Source organism: Thalassophryne amazonica, chromosome 2 (assembly GCF_902500255.1).
Source record: "Thalassophryne amazonica chromosome 2, fThaAma1.1, whole genome shotgun sequence".
NCBI classification, from domain to species: Eukaryota; Metazoa; Chordata; class Actinopteri; order Batrachoidiformes; family Batrachoididae; genus Thalassophryne; species Thalassophryne amazonica.
Genome location: NC_047104.1, coordinates 142,795,764 through 142,816,632, shown reverse-complemented (window position 1 = coordinate 142,816,632; position 20,869 = coordinate 142,795,764). Strand labels below are relative to the sequence as shown.

Genomic DNA, 20,869 nt, shown 5'->3' with positions numbered 1-20,869 from the left:
AATAAAGTATTTTTGCAGACATCTCCTTTGTGGGTGGTTTTTGTTTTTAAGTAGGAAATGGTTAAAATAAGCTGAAAGAACTCAAAACATTTTTGAATGGAGATTGAGGCAAGATGTAAAACAAAACAAAAAAATTCAAAATCGAAACAGCGTGTGCTGCTAGAAGACATTTTCATAAAAACTGGTGAAGAGGTTATACCTGGTCTGTAATAGATATCATTAATTTGTGGGCTAGAATCACATAAAAAAATCAACTGCATTTTTAAAAATTTATTATTATTACCAAAACTTTAAACACCTTACCTAATGGAGTAGCTAGGCTGTAAGAGGAAGAGCCCGGATAGGCCAAGGCACTGGAGCTGGTGTCACTGGTGGGAGTCTTTATGACCTGTAGGTTGAGAGGGGAGCAGCTGGTGGCTGTGTGATTGGTTGAGGTTTTCAGTAGTTCTGGGCCTTTGGTTAGCCTGCGAGGGGTCATCTCCTTCTTAGAAGACAATCCAGATGGCAGCAGCTTTAAGTCCTTCACTTTCTTCCCAGAGATGTCACTATCTGAGTTGCTATCAGATTCTGAATTGTGGGGGGGGAAACAAAGACAAAAATAAGGAGTTAATACAAAATTAAAAAGGCTAATTAGAAATGTGACTTTCAACTGGATTTCTGTGATTCTTGAAAAACAAAACCAACCTGACAAACTGTCATCCGACTCTTCTTCATCATCATCTTCCTCAAGTTCATTGTCCTCCTCCTCCTCGTCGTCATCCACTGAGTCATCAGACTCTTTGTTAGCAGGTAGACCAGCTGTGGGATTACAAGTCCCAGGGATCCCAACCTCAGGAATTCCAACCCCAGGGATACTAACTCCAGGAATCCCGATACCAGATTCTCCTCCACGAAACAAATCTACCAGAGACTGCACAAGATGGTTTTGAGAGAAGCCCTTCCAGTCAGCTAAAGGGTTTGCTTGTCCCTGGCCCTGTCCCTGGACCAGACTTGGTGTCTGTCCCTTAACCTTGGGGGTCTTGCTCTTTCTAGATCCATGGCCTGTGGCATGGGGTGAGGTAGTGGGGGGCTGTGACGGAGGCCCAACCTGGGCAGTGGTCTGGCTCCTAGTTGCCCCTGTGCACAGATTGACAGGCATAGAACCAGCATCACAGTCGGACTGAGGGGATTTACCTTGACAGTCTTTGCGAGGTTTGGTGATGAGGGCCAGAGGTGCGTCCTGAGTGGTGTTTTGGATGACTCCGTTGGGATGATGGGGTTCGGGAAGCCCAAGCAGGGCACTAGAGAGAAAGAGGTTGGAGTGATTGTTTTGGGGTGGAGGAGGCAGAGTGGGTGGCAATGGTAATGAAGACAGTGATGTCTTCTTTGGAGACTTGTTTGGACCCTGCTGCTGTTTTTTAAGATCTGCTGGGAATGCCTGCCCTTGGGTGATCTGAGAAGAAGAGTGGGGAGATAAAAGAGAGACAAAGAGTGAGATAGAAAGAAGGAGAAATGAAAGAAAAATTAGAAGAAAAAGACAAACAATGTGGAGTGGCTCCACCTGTAAGCTTCCATCACTACTGACCATTTGAGCAGGTGACAAAACTATAATGACAACCACTGGTCTGGTACACTTATCTGTTCCTAACTGTGTCTTTGTGTTTCTTGCAAAACACAAACAATACAAATGCATTATACTGGGCTGAGTTCACATAAAGAGGTACTGAGTGAGTATCTCTCAGGGTTATACATCTATATACACTTTTCCGCTATTCCACATAGTCCATGTTATTAAGAAATGTGTGTGTTAAGTCAGTTAAAATGTTTGTTTTATTTCCATATGAAGTTATTTAAAAATAATAGCTGTAAGATAGCTATCCCAGTTTTCACTTATTATGCACTGACACATATCAGTCCGCACATGTGCTCCCACATTTGACTTGAGTGTGAAGATTATCAGTAGATCAACGGTTTACATATAGTAAGATGAATGCCTCTTTAGACAGCATGGATGAGTCCAGAAGATTCCATAAATTGATGGAATTACTTGTAAAAGCTTTTGAAAGACTATTTAGCATAATCTGGGGGTAACAGGGGAACCTTTGCTTGTATTTAAGAGCCTAACTGAAGAACCAGTGCCTTCTTGATTTAAGAGCAGGAGGGAAAAAAAACCCTAAAGAATTAGACTAAGGCTTCCAGAGCACAATTTTGGATCTCTTCATGTCCAGTTCTTTCATCATCTCGTTCATCTCCAGAACTAGTCCAAAAAGATGTGTGGTGCCACAAGCAAATGTACAATCTATACACAGATTTTAAATAATTGAGGAAGAACATTCAACATCCAAGAATGTTTTCTAAAAAGTTTGACAAAACCTCAGGATCACAACTGAGGAACCAATCAAGACATTAGTGCCATCAGGTAGAAATGTGATGCCATTGATTTTTAAGAGAGCACTCCATCACCTTCTACTGCCTTTAAGACACAGGTGAACTAAGAGATTGTGAATAAAAATTAAAAGGACACACTCAGAAATGAAAGGATTACTGGTGAGTGCATGAAGTTGTGAGCATAATGAACACCATAGAATCAGAAGACAAAAGAGACATAACACTTGAAGAGTAGCAACTGGTATTATAGTTGGATTAACACCTGTCATATCAACTGCTTTATGAAGATTGTTCATTGGCCACTTTGCATGAGCAATGTATAAACTGCATTATGTCTGTGCCTCACTGGATGCAAACTCACAACCTTGGGCTGGGAGGTGAAAACTCTTACAAGGAGGGGAAAACCAGAGGGTAATGACATTTGTTGCTAGAATGTCCTTTTGGAGTCAGATAGCAAGGGTTACTAACCGCACAGCACCTGATGACCTCGTTACATATGCATGTAAGATACTGCTGTCATAGCTGGGATTTGAGGTGACTCTCTCACACAAATTCCTGAATGAATGGAAGTATCAACAAAGGCTGCCTGCATCACTTTTTAAGGTAAGTTAAAAACTGTTCCTTCTGACTAACTGGAAATCCACTGTCATTGTGTGTGCTGTTGTGCAGATGGATTGCGTGAATATTCTTTTTCTGTTAAGGTGGGAGTGTGTGATTCCTGTTTCTAATGCATCAAAACACTGGTTGTAATATATCTTGATGATGTACGAGTATTTTTGAACAATTCTTCAAGTCCAGAAGCCCGCCTATTCATCCACCTGATCTCCTTACAGCCTCTGCTACAGCCATAAACATGTCAGGTGGAAACTAGGAATGACACTTGCATTGCGCTGTGTGCATGGTTATGAAGTGTGGAAAACACAGTGCAATTGTTTTGTTCGTCATGCAAACCAATCATGCAAATCAAAGCATATCTGTTGTTTTTTTAATAACCTTCAGGTTGTAAAAATAATTGAAACTGCATTAAAACACAGCACTAAATTAAAATAGCCTTTCCATTTTACATACATAGGGACACAAAGACGCAAAATTATTCATAAAGCTTAAAGATGTCAAAAGTTCACAGTTAATTATGTTGACTTGAATTCCTCACATTTATTAAATTTCTGTACATGCAACTCAAACGTAATCATTATAATACATGCTATCTATAATAACAACAAGAAATATAGTTATACCAGTGTTTCCCTTGAATGTTTTTAGGCCAGGTTGTACTCTACCCCATCAAATCGTGAGTTACATTGCATAGAAAAATGTGCAGTGCTTAGAATGAAAAAGCCAAAATTAAGGGACATGCTTAAGATTCATGTAATCCTGCCATAGTCCTGCAAAGATTGATTAAAAAAATCTAAACAAAAATACTTTTCACAAAACAATGCACACATATTTTTCATACTAAAGAGTACCCAGAGAGTAGGATCAACCCATTTCAGCTTCACCAACTGTGCCATCAACTGTATTGGTGCAAACAATACAGGCCAGTCTAACTTCTTTTTCTTCCGCTTATCCTTGGTCGGGTCGCGGGGGCAGGAGCTCAAGCAAAGCCGCCCAGACCTCCCGATCCCCACACACCTCCCCCAGCTCCTCCGGGGGAACCCCGAGGCGTTCCCAAGCCAGCTGAGAGATGTAGTCCCTCCAGCGTGATCTGGGTCTTCCCCGGGGCCTCCTCCCGATGGGATGTGCCCGGAACAGCTCTCCAGCGAGGCGTCCAGGGGGCATCCGAAAAAGATGCCTGAGCCACCTCAGCTGGCTCCTTTCGACGTGGAGCAGCAGCGGCTCGACTCCAAGCTCCTCCCGAGTGACAGAGCTCCTCACCCTATCTCTAAGGGAGCGCCCAGCCACCCTGCGGAGGAAACTCATCTCGGCCACTTGTACTCGCGATCTTGTTCTTTCGGTCATGAGCCAAATCTCATGACCATAGGTGAGGGTCGGAACGTCTGGTAAATCGAGAGCTCTGCCCCCCTTCTCAGCTCTCTCTTCACCACGACGGTCCGATACAGCGACCGCATCACTGCAGATGCTGCACCGATGCGTCTATCGATCTCACGCTCCATCCGTCCCTCACTTGTGAACAAGACCCCAAGATACCTAAACTCCTCCACCTGAGGCAAGGACATTCCACCGACCTGAAGAGGGCAAGGCACCTTTTTCCGGTCGAGAACCATGGCCTCGGATTTGGAGGTGCTGATCTTCAACTCCGCTCCTCTTTCCATGACAAAAACTCCTGTAACAGTGGAATGTGGCGTTCATTTCTAAACTGGATGCTGTCTTGATCCGGTATGTCGTCTGACTAGCACAGGAATTGTGAAAAGACGTGGACATCAGCACTTTTTTGGCACATTGAGACAGACGTGCGGAGGAGTTCCGCGCGTCGCGGTGGAGCCGCATGGCGCAAAGCAACGCCGTGATCAAGCCTCACAGGACATGTTGGGGCATGACTAGCTCATGCTCAATTTCTCGGATAATCACACAACTGAAAAGCAACCGACAGCCATCTGAAATCCACCTGAAAGCCGTCCTGAGAGACCAACAGGGAGGTGGTTTTGTGCCACGTAATGAACGGCTCCGTGGCGCGTCCCTCCGCTTTTCTTTCCATGAAAAAAACTCCTGTAACAGTGGAATGTGCCGAAAAAGTGGTGATGTCCACGCCTTCTGCCTTTTTTGTGAAAGTCAGACGACGTCCCGGATCAACAAAGCCTTCACGTTAGAAATGATCTGGTTGTTTCAGAGGGGTGTCAGCCTGTCGATCGGCGCTCGGAGCGCAGCGCACTCTCAGCAGTTGTGGGCGGTCTTTAAACCGTCTGGATCACTCCTTAATCTGTGTAATCCCCATAAAATTGTCCCTGAAAGCCATATTAATTTTCCGGTGTCCACCTGGAGGTCTCACAGTTTCTGGAAAAAAACTTGATGCAGCAAAGCTTCAAATGCTTCAGACATTTATTCGCAATAAAAAAACGATGAGGGGGGTGGACCACTGCTCACACAAAGCCTGCTCACAGGCGAATGATGCAACCGACAGGTGTGAAAAAACTCACGCATGCGCACAAAGGTTCAAGCTTGGCTGATGCAATCACACGTGATTGAAATCCATACGGTTTTTGAAAAAGTAAAAAGGTTGGATACTTTTCTCACAGACCTCGTAATAGATTTAATCACTAAATCACTGTCTTCTTCTGCAGGCCTCCTGTCCTGTGCACCAGCAAGTACTCCAAAAATTCCCTGTGTAACAGTATTGTCAACTGTGTCTGTAGCATGGCCCAAGCAGAGGGTCACCCCTATGAGTCTGGTCTGCTTGAGGTTTCTTCCTCAAATCATCAGAAAGAGTTTTTCCTTACCACTGTCGCCCGTGGGCTTGCTCTGGGGGTTGGTAAGGTTAGACCGTACTTGTGTGAAGCACCTTGAGGCAGCTTTGTTGTGATTTGGCGCTATATGAATGAAATAAAATGAAATGAAAATGAAATCACTTTTTGTGACGCCATCACAAACTTGGCATGAGATCGGGTTGAAACAATATATTTCGGTAGAAGCATATTTAATGTGCATATTTATTGTCAGAATCCTGCAGTCATCACTGACAGATCTCAGGGTGCATGTGCACCCACTTTTATCTTGGAAGTTTAAGTCCAGACACCTTGGTAAATCCTGTCCACACAAAAGGAGACACCGTGGAACGCCGGTTAGTAACCCTCATTCATGCAGACTTGTAACACGTTACAAATCAGTTTTTTTTTTTTTGTTTTTTTTTAATGACACGTTGGCAGCACAAATGTCTCATATGAAACAGGAGTTATTGAAAGTGTGAATAGTGAGAGAGCGTTTCATGAAAAATTATGTGCACTGCACACGTTACAGGTGGAGGTTAATATCTGACTTTTTATGCTGTCTGACTTTTTTTATTTTATCAGTTAAAATCTGTGGGGTGGATGTCAGATTCTGAAGCCTGGCACCTTCTACTGAAAGGTCTGACTGTAATGATGTGGACAGCAGTGGAAGAGTTTCCGTTGCTCTGTCAGGTGAACACCGGTAAGATTAAAATGTGGTAATGAGTGAGGGGCTTCGTGACTGAGCTAAATGGCCTACACACTAGATTGAATTTTAGAGGGTTATTACAATCACAGATTGGGATTGTAGAGGGTATTTTCACACACAGCTTGACATTTTAGAGGTTGAAAAATGAGGGTCACATAGTATGTATATACACACAGTTGTGGGCATTTCAGGAACTCTGCATGTTTATATAACAGGCCACGAGCAACAACCTGTAATTCATTAAGGGTCATTCAATAAATGTATTTTGATCATTTGGTTTAAATTTTTATCTTTATTGCCTGTCAGTACGTGCTATACACTAAGACAGGGAAGGAGGCAAAAGCTGAATGTTCAATTCAAAGCTCGTGATTAACTGATGCCTTAATTGGCAGATTAACAAATTAATTATTGCTATGATCGTTAATTAGTCAACTATCCAAATAGTTGACAAATAAAAATAAAAATAAATAAATAAATATGTCAGATGTCTGTTTCACATGGGAAAAATGTGATTTAACCAGGTTAGTCCATTGAGATCGAGACCTCTTCTGGGCAATTCTAAAGTTTCCTATTCACCTAACCTACATCTCTTTAAATGTGAGAGGAAACCCATGCAAACACGGGGAGAACATGCAAACTCCACACAGGAAGGCCATAGGTGGGAATCAAATCCATGACCTTCTTGCTGTGAGGCAACAGTGCTAACCACTAAGCTACTGCTTTGTAGCATTTAAAAAAAAAAAAAGAATATTTGAAGAATCCTTCTTACTTCCAGTTTCACTGTCACTAAAGAGAAACATGTATTGACTGTAAAAACTATATGACTAACTTGTGTGAAGTAAAAAGAAATGTACCGTTTATGCAGCATTAGTTCAATAAGGTCAGGTTGAATTCCACCATTTTATGATGTGGTTCCTCAATATCAACAATCGCTCAGAAAGATGTAATTGTTTGGTGGGGGTGGGATGACATTTGCAGCTTTGAAAGGCAACATGCAAAAAAATCAACAACAAAAAAAGACAGAACATTCAAACTTCACACAGAAACGGCGGGAAGCAATTCCACGACCTTCTTGTTGTGAGGCATCAGTGCTAACCACTAATCCACCGTGCTGCCTGTTCTGGTGAACATCAATCAATCAATCAATCAATTTTTTTTATATAGCGCCAAATCACAACAAACAGTTGCCCCAAGGCGCTTTATATTGTAAGGCAAGGCCATACAATAATTATGTAAAACCCCAACGGTCAAAAACGACCCCCTGTGAGCAAAGCACTTGGCTACAGTGGGAAGGAAAAACTCCCTTTTAACAGGAAGAAACCTCCAGCAGAACCAGGCCCAGGGAGGGGCAGTCCTCTGCTGGGACTGGTTGGGGCTGAGGGAGAGAACCAGGAAAAAGACATGCTGTGGAGGGGAGCAGAGATAATCTTAAAAGTAGAGAGGGTGTCTGTCTCCCTGATCTGAATTGGGAGCTGGTTCCACAGGAGAGGAGCCTGAAAGCTGAAGGCTCTGCCTCCCATTCTACTCTTACAAACCCTAGGAACTACAAGTAAGCCTGCAGTCTGAGAGCGAAGCGCTCTATTGGGGTGATATGGTACTACGAGGTCCCTAAGATAAGATGGGACCTGATTATTCAAAACCTTATAAGTAAGAAGAAGAATTTTAAATTCTATTCTAGAATTAACAGGAAGCCAATGAAGAGAGGCCAATATGGGTGAGATATGCTCTCTCCTTCTAGTCCCCGTCAGTACTCTAGCTGCAGCATTTTGAATTAACTGAAGGCTTTTTAGGGAACTTTTAGGACAACCTGATAATAATGAATTACAATAGTCCAGCCTAGAGGAAATAAATGCATGAATTAGTTTTTCAGCATCACTCTGAGACAAGACCTTTCTGATTTTAGAGATATTGCGTAAATGCAAAAAAGCAGTCCTACATATTTGTTTAATATGCGCTTTGAATGACATATCCTGATCAAAAATGACTCCAAGATTTCTCACAGTATTACTAGAGGTCAGGGTAATGCCATCCACAGTAAGGATCTGGTTAGACACCATGTTTCTAAGATTTGTGGGGCCAAGTACAATAACTTCAGTTTTATCTGAGTTTAAAAGCAGGAAATTAGAGGTCATCCATGTCTTTATGTCTGTAAGACAATCCTGCAGTTTAGCTAATTGGTGTGTGTCCTCTGGCTTCATGGATAGATAAAGCTGGGTATCATCTGCGTAACAATGAAAATTTAAGCAATACCGTCTAATAATACTGCCTAAGGGAAGCATGTATAAAGTGAATAAAATTGGTCCTAGCACAGAACCTTGTGGAACTCCATAATTAACTTTAGTCTGTGAAGAAGATTCCCCATTTACATGAACAAATTGTAATCTATTAGACAAATATGATTCAAACCACCGCAGCGCAGTGCCTTTAATACCTATGGCATGCTCAAATCTCTGTAATAAAATTTTATGGTCAACAGTATCAAAAGCAGCACTGAGGTCTAACAGAACAAGCACAGAGATGAGTCCACTGTCCGAGGCCATAAGAAGATCATTTGTAACCTTCACTAATGCTGTTTCTGTACTATGATGAATTCTAAAACCTGACTGAAACTCTTCAAATAGACCATTCCTCTGCAGATGATCAGTTAGCTGTTTTACAACTACCCTTCAAGAATTTTTGAGAGAAAAGGAAGGTTGGAGATTGGCCTATAATTAGCTAAGATAGCTGGGTCAAGTGATGGCTTTTTAAGTAATGGTTTAATTACTGCCACCTTAAAAGCCTGTGGTACATAGCCAACTAACAAAGATAGATTGATCATATTTAAGATCGAAGCATTAAATAATGGTAGGGCTTCCTTGAGCAGCCTGGTAGGAATGGGGTCTAATAAACATGTTGATGGTTTGGATGAAGTAACTAATGAAAATAACTCAGACAGAACAATCGGAGAGAAAGAGTCTAACCAAATACCGGCATCACTGAAAGCAGCCAAAGATAACGATACGTCTTTGGGATGGTTATGAGTAATTTTTTCTCTAATAGTTAAAATTTTGTTAGCAAAGAAAGTCATGAAGTCATTACTAGTTAAAGTTAATGGAATACTCAGCTCAATAGAGCTCTGACTCTTTGTCAGCCTGGCTACAGTGCTGAAAAGAAACCTGGGGTTGTTCTTATTTTCTTCAATTAGTGATGAGTAGAAAGATGTCCTAGCTTTATGGAGGGCTTTTTTATAGAGCAACAGACTCTTTTTCCAGGCTAAGTGAAGATCTTCTAAGTTAGTGAGACGCCATTTCCTCTCCAACTTACGGGTTATCTGCTTTAAGCTACGAGTTTGTGAGTTATACCACGGAGTCAGGCACTTCTGATTTAAAGCTCTCTTTTTTAGAGGAGCTACAGCATCCAAAGTTGTCTTCAATGAGGATGTAAAACTATTGACGAGATACTCTATCTCACTTACAGAGTTTAGGTAGCTACTCTGCACTGTGTTGGTATACACTGCACTGTGAGCAAAGCCAATAGAGTCTAATAATAGATTAAATGCAGTGTTGAGGCTGTCATTCTCAGCATCTGTGTGGATGTTAAAATCGCCCACTATAATTATCTTATCTGAGCTAAGCACTAAGTCAGACAAAAGGTCTGAAAATTCACAGAGAAACTCACAGTAACGACCAGGTGGACGATAGATAATAACAAATAAAACTGTTTTTTTGGGACTTCCAATTTGGATGGACAAGACTAAGAGTCAAGCTTTCAAATGAATTAAAGCTCTGTCTGGGTTTTTGATTAATTAATAAGCTGGAATGGAAGATTGCTGCTAATCCTCCGCCCCGGCCCATGCTACGAGCATTCTGACAGTTAGTGTGACTCGGGGGTGTTGACTCATTTAAACTAACATATTCATCCTGCTGTAACCAGGTTTCTGTAAGGCAGAATAAATCAATATGTTGATCAATTATTATATCATTTACCAACAGGGACTTAGAAGAGAGAGACCTAATGTTTAATAGACCACATTTAACTGTTTTAGTCTGTGGTGCAGTTGAAGGTGCTATATTATTTTTTCTTTTTGAATTTTTATGCTTAAATAGATTTTTGCTGGTTATTGGTGGTCTGGGAGCAGGCACCGTCTCTACGGGGATGGGGTAATGAGGGGATGGCAGGGGGAGAGAAGCTGCAGAGAGGTGTGTAAGACTACAACTCTGCTTCCTGGTCCCAACCCTGGATAGTCACGGTTTGGAGGATTTAAGAAAATTGGCCAGATTTCTAGGAATGAGAGCTGCTCCATCCAAAGTGGGATGGATGCCGTCTCTCCTAACAAGACCAGGTTTTCCCCAGAAGCTTTGCCAATTATCTATGAAGCCCACCTCATTTTTTGGACACCACTCAGACAGCCAGCAATTCAAGGAGAACATGCGGCTAAACATGTCACTCCCGGTCTGATTGGGGAGGGGCCCAGAGAAAACTACAGAGTCCGACATTGTTTTTGCAAAGTTACACACCGATTTAATGTTAATTTTAGTGACCTCCGATTGGCGTAACCGGGTGTCATTACTGCCGACGTGAATTACAATCTTACCAAATTTACGCTTAGCCTTAGCCAGCAGTTTCAAATTTCCTTCAATGTCGCCTGCTCTGGCCCCCGGAAGACAATTGACTATGGTTGCTGGTGTCGCTAACTTCACATTTCGCAAAACAGAGTCGCCAATAACCAGAGTTTGATCCTCGGCGGGTGTGTCGTCGAGTGGGGAAAAACGGTTAGAGATGTGAACGGGTTGGCGGTGTACACGGGGCTTCTGTTTAGGGCTACGCTTCCTCCTCACAGTCACCCAGTCAGCCTGCTTTCCCGGCTGCTCGGGATCTGCCAGGGGGGAACTAACGGCGGCTAAGCTACCTTGGTCCGCACCGACTACAGGGGCCTGGCTAGCTGTAGAATTTTCCACGGTGCGGAGCCGAGTCTCCAATTCGCCCAGCCTGGCCTCCAAAGCTACGAATAAGCTACACTTATTACAAGTACCGTTACTGCTAAAGGAGGCCGAGGAATAACTAAACATTTCACACCCAGAGCAGAAAAGTGCGGGAGAGACAGGAGAAGCCGCCATGCTAAATCGGCTAAGAGCTAGTAGCTACGCTAAGCTAGCGGATTCCTAAAAACACGCAAAGTGAATAATGTGTAAATAATTTAGAGGTGATTCAGCAGAAGGAGTGCTTTAGTTAAGGCACGTAAAGATTACACTGGGAAACAAATCGTAATCTAGATAACTAGATCAATCTAACTGCGCAGATTAAACAGCTAACAGATACAGAAAAACACCGCTGTGCTCCGGAACAGGAAGTGATACAATACCACAGTGAGAGCCAACCACATCTTGTCTATTTTATTTTGCGTACCAAAAGATGACAACATGGTCCAAAATAGGAGGTTCACTGGTCCTCACCTGGATCTATTAGAACTTCAAATGTCTTACTTTCTTTAAGGACTTAGCACGAAAGCACGAATGAAGCTGAATCAGCAAAAAAAAAAAAAAAAAAAAGCCAAAATTTGTGACGCAGTTGGGAGAGAAAAATATTCAGCCAGCTATGTACTAATGCCCAGCCCAGTCTCATGTTTTTGTTTTGTTTTTTTTCCGTGCTCCCGTGACAAAATGAGTCAAATTTTCGTGACGGGGCACTATTACTAACCCTACTCCTACCCCAACCCTAACCTTAACCATAACCTAATCTCACTCCTTCCCCCCACCCTAACCATAACCACCACGACCCCCACCCCCCCCCCCCCCCCCCCCCCCGCTTCACTTTTAATTTTGTGAAGCCATCACGGAATGAATGAGAATGAATTCGTGCTGCCGTGACGAAAATGAGGCGCTTTTCATCACAATATGACAAACCAATAGATTAATGTATATTTTGTGCTGCTGAATCACGACTTGCCATGAGACCAGGTTGGAATGCCATGCAAATACCCAGAACGTGGGCTGAAGCCGCCTCGACTAATTTGTGCACATTTGGAGTGCTGCAACTCTATCTCCCTCTCTCTCTCTCCCCCCCCTCTCTCGTGTGGTGGCTGGATGGCACACAAACATCCCATCTTTCAAGACTATCCGCTGTTGCAGTCAATGTGGTCTGACCATGGTCTACGCTCAAGGGGCGGTTCCCGCCTCATGCGTATTGCAGTGTCCAGGGGCAGTCATGCTGCATTGAGGGGCCACTGGGGACATTAGACCAGCATTGGTGTTGCATTTGGTCCCCCCTTGGGACATTGTGGGGGCACTCAGGTGCACTCTGGCTCATCCATGCCACATCCAGGGCATTTGGACGTGTTCTATATTGGCTGGCTGGCCACTGCAGTATGCCGGCCGACCCCGTTCAGCTGTTTCAAATGCTGAGACTGTAGTCAGACTCAAACGCAACTCGACAGTTGGGTGCATGTGCTCTCCATTCGGCCTGGTCGCGTGAATGCGCCTGACTGTGTGGGATGCACTGAGATAGCTGTCCGAGGTGTTTGATTGCGGTGCGACTTTGGCCGAATGGCAGTCGAGTTTTCATTTGGCTTCTAGTGTGTCGGGATTTCGACATTTGGGGCAGCCGCATGACTGTGCCCACCTGTTCAACCACTCTGCGAATGCTGTGCAACAGGCATGTGAATATCATCACTGAAAAATTTCAGAGGCGAATATGCAGTAGCTCTTAAATGAGGTAACTGATGGAATGCTTGCAGGTCTGAACTCACTGTCTCGACAAGTGACTACATTAATCTTGCAGGGAATTACAGACCACAAGATATCATTTACTGAGTTATAAATCCTTTCCTGTCCCAACAGTACAATGAGAACAAAAACTGTCACAGAAAATATATAAACAGAAAGATTTTTTTGAAGTCTAATTTATCTAAACATCATTATAATATTTTTCTGCCTCCGTACAAAACAAAGAATCTCTCTTGTGATGTTCAACCACAGATTTAAGAAATTGCTAAAGGCTGTGGTATAACTTCAAGAGGCCCTTTGGAAGACGCTTCACTACCATACACTATAACAACCTCTTACAAATGACAAACTGCAGAAGTCAAAGTGAAAATTTCATATTTGAACTGACTGTGCAGCTGTGCAGTAGTCTGTGTTATAGTGCAAGACACCAGAATAAAAGAAATGGTGGTTATTCTGTGGTAATGATGAACAATCAAACAAAATATGTAACCGCACGCTCAGCTCCAATAGCTAAATTTGTTGCAGAATAAACCAGCAACTTCAAGCTGATGGTACAGTTGTATTTCTCCAGTTTAAATTTTATACCGTAATGATTAATGTGCAACATAGTTCAGTATCTTAATGTGTCTTTGTACCTTACCTGTTTCAGTCTGAACTCATTGATCTGTGCAAGTGATGCTTCCAACAGTTTCCTCTTGGATTTCACAGCACTGTGCGGTGGATGCTTCACTGAAGGCTTCTGGGAGCTCGTAACAGATGAGGTTAAACCAAATGGTTTAGGGGAGGTAGATGGTGGGAGAGTTGAGGGGACAGAAAGCGGCTTCGGAGAGGAACAGAGTGAGAGCGGCAGGTGTTGGGGAGAGGATGAAGGCAGCAATTTGGGAGGTTTAGGAGAGACAGTACTGGATGGTGCCTTTGGAGATGTGTTGAGGGCTAAGGGCAAGGAAGATGGGGAAGACTCTCTACGAGGTTGGGTGAGGAGTGCCAGGGGCTTTGGGTTAGCAGCCAGCCCAGTAGACTGGATCACACTGAAGTGTTGCTGTGGACGTTCAGTCCGGGTCATGGAACTGTGCAGGGGGAGTGGCATGGTTTGAGTCAGCACCGGCGGGGAGAGAGAGCAGGGCAAGGGCACCAGAGTTGGAGGGTTGGAAGGAGACTTATGGGGCTTAATATCTTTCCTGTCTTGGGGCTCCGCTATGGGGACCCCAGAGAGTGGTCTGTCAGTCTTTGCGGTTCCAGTGCTTGGTATCAAAACCTGGGGAGAAAGGGAAACTTTAATAATTTCTCAAGCAAAGAACAGCCTTACAATAATTAACCAAATCCAAGTCCAATAGATTGTACACAGTGTGCTGAGGACATGTCTTCACAAAGATGCACACATTTGAAGGATCTAATAAATTTTCATTCCCACAGTGGCCTGGAGTCCACATACTGTACTTCCTTCTGATGAGTCAATAAAGGTTCTCAATCATCCAGGTAGGAGATATCTTAAAGTTTACACCACAACAACTAGATTTTGTGTTGTTCTTCAAAAGTAGCTTTATCAGTGCTGCAGAGGAAACTTTCAGATGTTTTTTTTTAATTAGTGAATATTCTGAGCCACAATGTGCAAGTGATAATATGCAAGGTTTCAAAGCTAATCAAACTCAAACATGATAACCATATAGGCAAATGTAAATACAACAATATGTGAATCAGGAAATTACAATAATACTACTGCTGTCTGGGCTTTATCTCCATATCAAAGTCAAAGTCAAGGTCAAGTTGCATTTATTGTCATTCAACAACATAGTGACACATGAAAAGAAAGAAACTGATGACTCAGCCCCAGCAGCATATAATAACATAACGCAATGCTGAAATACCCTCGGCCATATGAGCATAAAAATAGGAAACAGAATGTGACCTTTTGACCTCTTAAAATAGGTCATGGTTAGCCATCTTTGAACTTGTCCAAGGTCTGTGTCCCAAGAATGTTCCCTGTACATTTGAAGACCCTGGCAGTAATAGAAATGGATTTATGATGAGCACAGACAGACGGACAGACGCAAAGCCTCCGCAATACCCGGTGGTCCTATTTTGGCCTCGTTTAAAAATGTCAGGGTAATAAATAAGACTAAGAATTCATAAAACTAGAAATAATTCAATACTAAGATTTATCTCTAAGACCTCTCAATGAAAGGTTTTTTTTAAAAAAAAACAGCATATTACAGACACTACTATTATAATACCGAGTTTCTATTATAATAGGGACCCATCACTGGAGCTGTCTGAAGATGTGCCTGATTCACTGTTGTTCACCAAAGAAGCATCAGCTGGCTTCTTTCAAGACTTTTAAATATAGAAACAAATAACACTATTCAGACATACAGTCAGATCCACAACTAGGTGGACAGAGACACCATTTTTTTGTACATTTTCATCTGCGAGTCACCATAGTGGACGTAAAATGAAACAATTAATATGTGTTTGCAGCATAGACTTTCAGCTTTAATTCAAAGAGTTCAAACAAAATATCCCATTAAAGGTGCTCCTCTGTCTGCTTTCTTGGTAAATGAGCACAGTGTTACAAAACAGAAAGGAGACCAAAGGTGTGAACCTTGACAATTTAGCTGCTGTATGCCGGCATATTACAAATACACTGAATCCGCTAGCATAGAGCTAATAAGTTGTGGGTAAGTGTTATATAAGGTAAGAGCATGTTGAAGCACACTGGTATATGTTGTAGTACAGCCAGGTCGTCGAAAAATTTTGTGCATTCACAATATGGAGAGAGGGGAGACTGTACTTTTGAAGTGGTGGCTCCTAAAATGTGGAATGCATTGCCTTTGGGCCTACGATCTGTGGACTCAATCGAAATGTTTAAAGTGAAGTTCAAGACGCATTTGTATAAGGTGGCTTTTACCTAGCTTTATGTATCTGCTGTTTTTAATTTCTTTGTTCTGATGTGAAGCACTTTGTGAATTTATCTTGAAAGGTGATATATAAATAAACTTTACTTACTTACTTCTTTGCAACCACCCACTCCACCAAGTGATTTCACTGATTAACTGATTCCATCTGCTCAAAGTGATGTTAATCAGTGATATCACCTGGTGGAGTGGGTGGTTGCAAAGAAAACCAGCACCCTCTCAGCCCTTTTTGGAATGAGTTGAATACTTCTGCTATAACCTCTTCAGAATTGTGTGGGTGTCCCTCACTAGCATCCCTCCTTCTTGTACAGTCACTGAGTTAGTCAGCTTTTGAAAACTACAGAGTCAAGACAAATTTACTACAGAGTACCATACTGTTTGTATTTCGTTATGATTTGTTGTTTAAAGAAAAGTGATATTCAGCTTGTCTAATTACTTATGAGCTCTGGGCATGGAGGCACTGTTTATAAAAATGGCTGCAATCCCCAAAGGTTAATGGAACATTTGCATTAAGCCTCTTAACTTAAAGCACAAATTGTACTCTACAAGCACAGAGGCAGAATTACAAAAACGCTCTAAATACTTGTGGGCGTGACATCAACCTGGAGTTACCACTGATTATCTGATGTTCTTTGTTACCTTTACTCTTTTCTTTGCCAGCTTCTCAGAGTCTGACAATTCACTCAGTTTGTCCTCTTCATCATCGTCTTCGTCGTCGTCATCTTCGTCTTCGTAATCCTCTTCACTGCTGACGGACCCATCACTGGAGCTGTCTGAAGATGTGCCTGACTCACTGTTGTTCACCACAGAAGCATCAACTGGCTTCTTTCGAGACTTCTAAATGTAGAAGCAAAATGGGGGAGAATGAGCCTCACTGTATACTCGTAACGTCTGTGTGTTGACATGTTGCTTCTTTTATAATGCTTGACTAAATAAAAGCTCTGGCACTGACCTTATCTTCAGGTTTCTGAGGTAACTTTATCACTGCCTCAGCCGCACTGTTCTGAGGGCTGCTACATTGACTTTGAGAGATGTCTAGATTTTTGGTGGGCTTGCTTGATGCTTGAACTGAGGCTGGCATTGCAGAAACACTCCCTAATTGTGTTGTGGGAAGACAGACTCCACTGCCATTTACTGCTCCATTTACTCCTAGAAACACAAAACAGATCTACTGTAGTGCTGATCAGCCTGGGCTCTTCTGTGAAGATGCTACACAGACTAATGAAAAATCTGGAACTAAGAGTATAAGACATTTAAAAGAAAATAAAGAACCCTATCAAACATATCTTGCATGCAGTCTGTGCAGCCCAGCCCCAACATGACCGGTTTACATAATAAAAGATAAATTAAAAGATATGGTAAAATTAAAAGAGTGCGAGAGATTACAAGAGGAAAAACATGAGAATAAGGGTGACAAAATTGCTAACTGAGGACTGAAAATCATTAAATTTCTGGAGAAAATGAGAAATCCCATCACAGGACAAAGTGCATTTGGGTTATGGAATAAGAGTAGCAGCTATGAACGAGAGAAGAAAAAGAAAGAGATAGTGGAAGAGGAGATAGACTTAACTTTTCCATTATCTCTTGGAAAGTAATTATTTCAGTCACATACTTCAAAAGAGCCAGAGCATCATTAACACATATTATAGGGTAATTTTGAGAATATTTTTTTAAATAAAATAATGACGTTTCATTCAAAACAAATACAATGATTTATTTCTGTTATGCCACTTGGACCTGGACTGTACCTTTTGATGGGCTGTGGCTATTCTTGCTTGCCACCCTCATCTGAACAGGGGTGGTGCTGTGGTTGGGCTGGATGTGAGGTGTGAAGAATGGAGGGAAACTAATGAAGGAAGGGATAAAGGCAGCAGATCCTCGTCCATGGGCTTCAGCAGCTCGCCACCATTCTATTGGAGGAAAGGAGACACAGACAACACATAAAGCTGTAGATACACGTCTACTTAGCCACAACACTCTCCAATCTTGTAGTCCTATCGTCTTACCAGAGAGGGCTCCTAGCTGGGGGTGGGCAGCAAGTGCCGCTGGCACGCCCAGTGAGCCCAGGCCTCCAAACTCAGGCCTGCCTGCTCCGGCAGCGTAGAGGGCTCCGAAGGCTGGGTGGTTGACCAGAGGGAAGGCACTTGACAATGTGGAGCCAATGAAAGGCTGCTCTCCCACTGGGCCAAACATACGCCCTGAGGTAAAGACACGCAAAGAGCCAGGTGAATATCTGTTTTTAACATCTAATCAAGGAGGTGGTTCGGAGATCTGGTAAGGATGGCCCCTGGACGCTTCCCTAGGGATGTGTTCCAGACTGGCCTAGGAACGCCTCGGGATCCACCAGTCGGAGGTGGTCAATATGGCCCAGGAGAGGGAGGTCTGGGGTCCCCTGCTGGAGCTGTTGCCTCAGTGACCCGATTCCAGATAAGCGGTTGAAGATGAGTATGAGTACGAGTACATCTAATCGATCATTCAACAGGCCAGGTACTGAATGAAGGCCACAAGTGAAGAAATTGTAGTAGTTGAACAACTTTAGCAGGCCAGACAGTCTACTTTCAGAGTAGTTTAAATGGAAACCATGTCTCAAAATCTTAGTTTCCCAAAGTATCATGGCATTCTTTTTGTTTTAAAACTGTTGTTTTGCCCTTAAATATTCATGTAGGTGTGTCAGATTAAGGTCTAGAACAGAACTGTTAACATGCATACAGACTGACCAAACAATCCAACATCATGTAATTAGGTCACTAAAGACACAAAATCTGCTTTACTCGCTTATGCTAGAATTTTATTATTTACATAAAAAGTAAATAATCTACACATAGTCCACTTTATTCCATCTGCTTCTCCATCCATTAACCCTGTGCTTCTGAACATTATACCAAATTTTGGATATTTTCTTTGTCTGGTTTTAGCTTGGCGGCAATATGCATGTTTCTCTAAGCTCTCATGCAACCCTTTGCCAGAAACTGAAGCATCACCACAGTAATGGTCAAAAACAATGAAATTCACCTATGATTTTGCTCTGAGTAGCTACTGAGGTTACAGAGCAGATTTTAGGTAGTATTAAAATAATCAGCAACCACTATTTTCCATTTTATGCAAATGAATATTTTCTGGAAAATCACAGGAAATTCATGTACTGACACTGACATTTGAACCTTCTGAACCCGATGCCCAATTTCAGTTTTAAGTCCTTATTTAATTGAAAAGATAAACATGACAGAATGTAAATGGAATGCCTATTTTTCCACTTATGGTACCATAATGCAGAAGCTACAATGTGTTGCATGTTGGAACCAATTCAACACCAAAATCTGTTTTATAGTCCAGAGGCCAAGCAGGTTTTCAGTACCACTTAAGGTGAAGAAACAACGCTTACCATGGCCTACACAAAAATATAGTGCAACCATCCCGGGATGGAAGCTGTAGCCAGTGAGGGGTCAATGAAGAATTACACAGAGGTCAAAATGTAAAATGATCCAATCATGTTGACAACTATACCACATTATTTGTCTGATCATAACGATTCCAAAAAGGTCTAGTTTAGACTATCTATGACTGAATGTTCTGGAGTTATGGGGTTAAAACAGCAAAAATGGTGACAAAGGTCAGTTTCAGTTTATACAGAGTTGCTCCAATTTCAGTAAAAAAAAATAAATAAATAAATAAATAAATAAGATGCAAATTATTAGTTGAGTTAACAAGGTTTTAAAAAGGAATAGTTTGCACCATCTGTCATGCTTAGGTATCATGTTGCAAGGTAACATGTCACATGTCATAGAATCCAATGGGCGGTGACCTTGTCTGACCTTTACTTTGGAGACCAAACATTCAACACAGTCAAAACTATTCTAAAACTAATCCTTTTATTTCAACCAATAATTTGCATAATTTTTTACTGAAATTGGAGCAACTTTAATTTTTGACCCCTGTACAAACAAAGTGACCTTTGTGTTGGGAAAGTGTAGGTACACGGACCCACAACAGGGGGCGCAAATGAACGGACAATGGAGTAGGTCAAATAACAACACTTTACTGTTGTGAATGTGCACAACAAATACAACAGATTACAACAATAGACAGGTGTCAATTCACAAAGGTGTCGTGTGGGCAGGCTCGAAGATAGGAGACGCCTGTCCAAAGCAGAACCGGAACCACACGATTTCCTCCGCCACCAGACCCCGGGAATACTGGAGCCGCCAAGTCCCGAACTCCCAGGTGGCCACTGCCTCCGCGTGTCGGACCTGGTACTGCTGGCGAGGAACAAAAAAGCAATTAAAGGAGGGCGCGTTTGCACCTAGGAATCCGTACGGCAGGAAAAACTACGTCCACCTCTCGTTGGAAAAGTAGTCCACACTACAACGCACAAAGTCACAAAAATAGCACTGTCAATCAGTCAGCTGAGGTACGTTACCTTCCAGGTAGAACGATATCTCGGCAAAGAGGTGGAGACGTCGTCCTGCTGATATACCCCTGCCGATCAGATGATTGGTAACAGCTGTTGCAGGTGATGCGCGACAGCTGTCACCCTGGCTGCTCCTGTGAGGCGGCTGCGCCCTCTGGTGCCTGGAGCCCGCACTCCAGACAGGGCGCCCTCTGGTGGTGGGCCAGCAGTACCTCCTCTTCTGGCGGCCCACACAACAGGACCCCCCCCCCTCAACGGGCGCCTCCTGGCGCCCGACCAGGCTTGTCCGGGTGGCAGCGGTAGAAATCGGCCAGGAGGGCCGGGTCCAGGATGAAGCTCCTCTTCACCCAGGAGCGTTCTTCAGGTCCGTACCCCTCCCAGTCCACCAAATA

The 20,869-nt window shown here is 42.8% G+C and overlaps 1 protein-coding gene across 14 annotated transcripts in view; it reads right to left on the bottom strand.

Moving 5' to 3' along the window:
* baz2ba (bromodomain adjacent to zinc finger domain, 2Ba) overlaps positions 1-20,869 on the bottom strand; it is a 242,098-nt gene that overhangs the window by 37,419 nt on the left and 183,810 nt on the right. For all 14 annotated transcript variants that reach the window (XM_034195278.1, XM_034195285.1, XM_034195327.1 and 11 more), the window contains 7 exons: positions 18,076-18,267; positions 17,818-17,979; positions 17,022-17,218; positions 16,709-16,906; positions 13,798-14,412; positions 685-1,432; positions 304-567 (listed from right to left, as the gene is read on the bottom strand). In XM_034195278.1, coding sequence (XP_034051169.1) covers positions 304-567; positions 685-1,432; positions 13,798-14,412; positions 16,709-16,906; positions 17,022-17,218; positions 17,818-17,979; positions 18,076-18,267 — 2,376 coding nt within the window. The remainder of the gene's footprint in view (positions 1-303; positions 568-684; positions 1,433-13,797; positions 14,413-16,708; positions 16,907-17,021; positions 17,219-17,817; positions 17,980-18,075; positions 18,268-20,869) is intronic.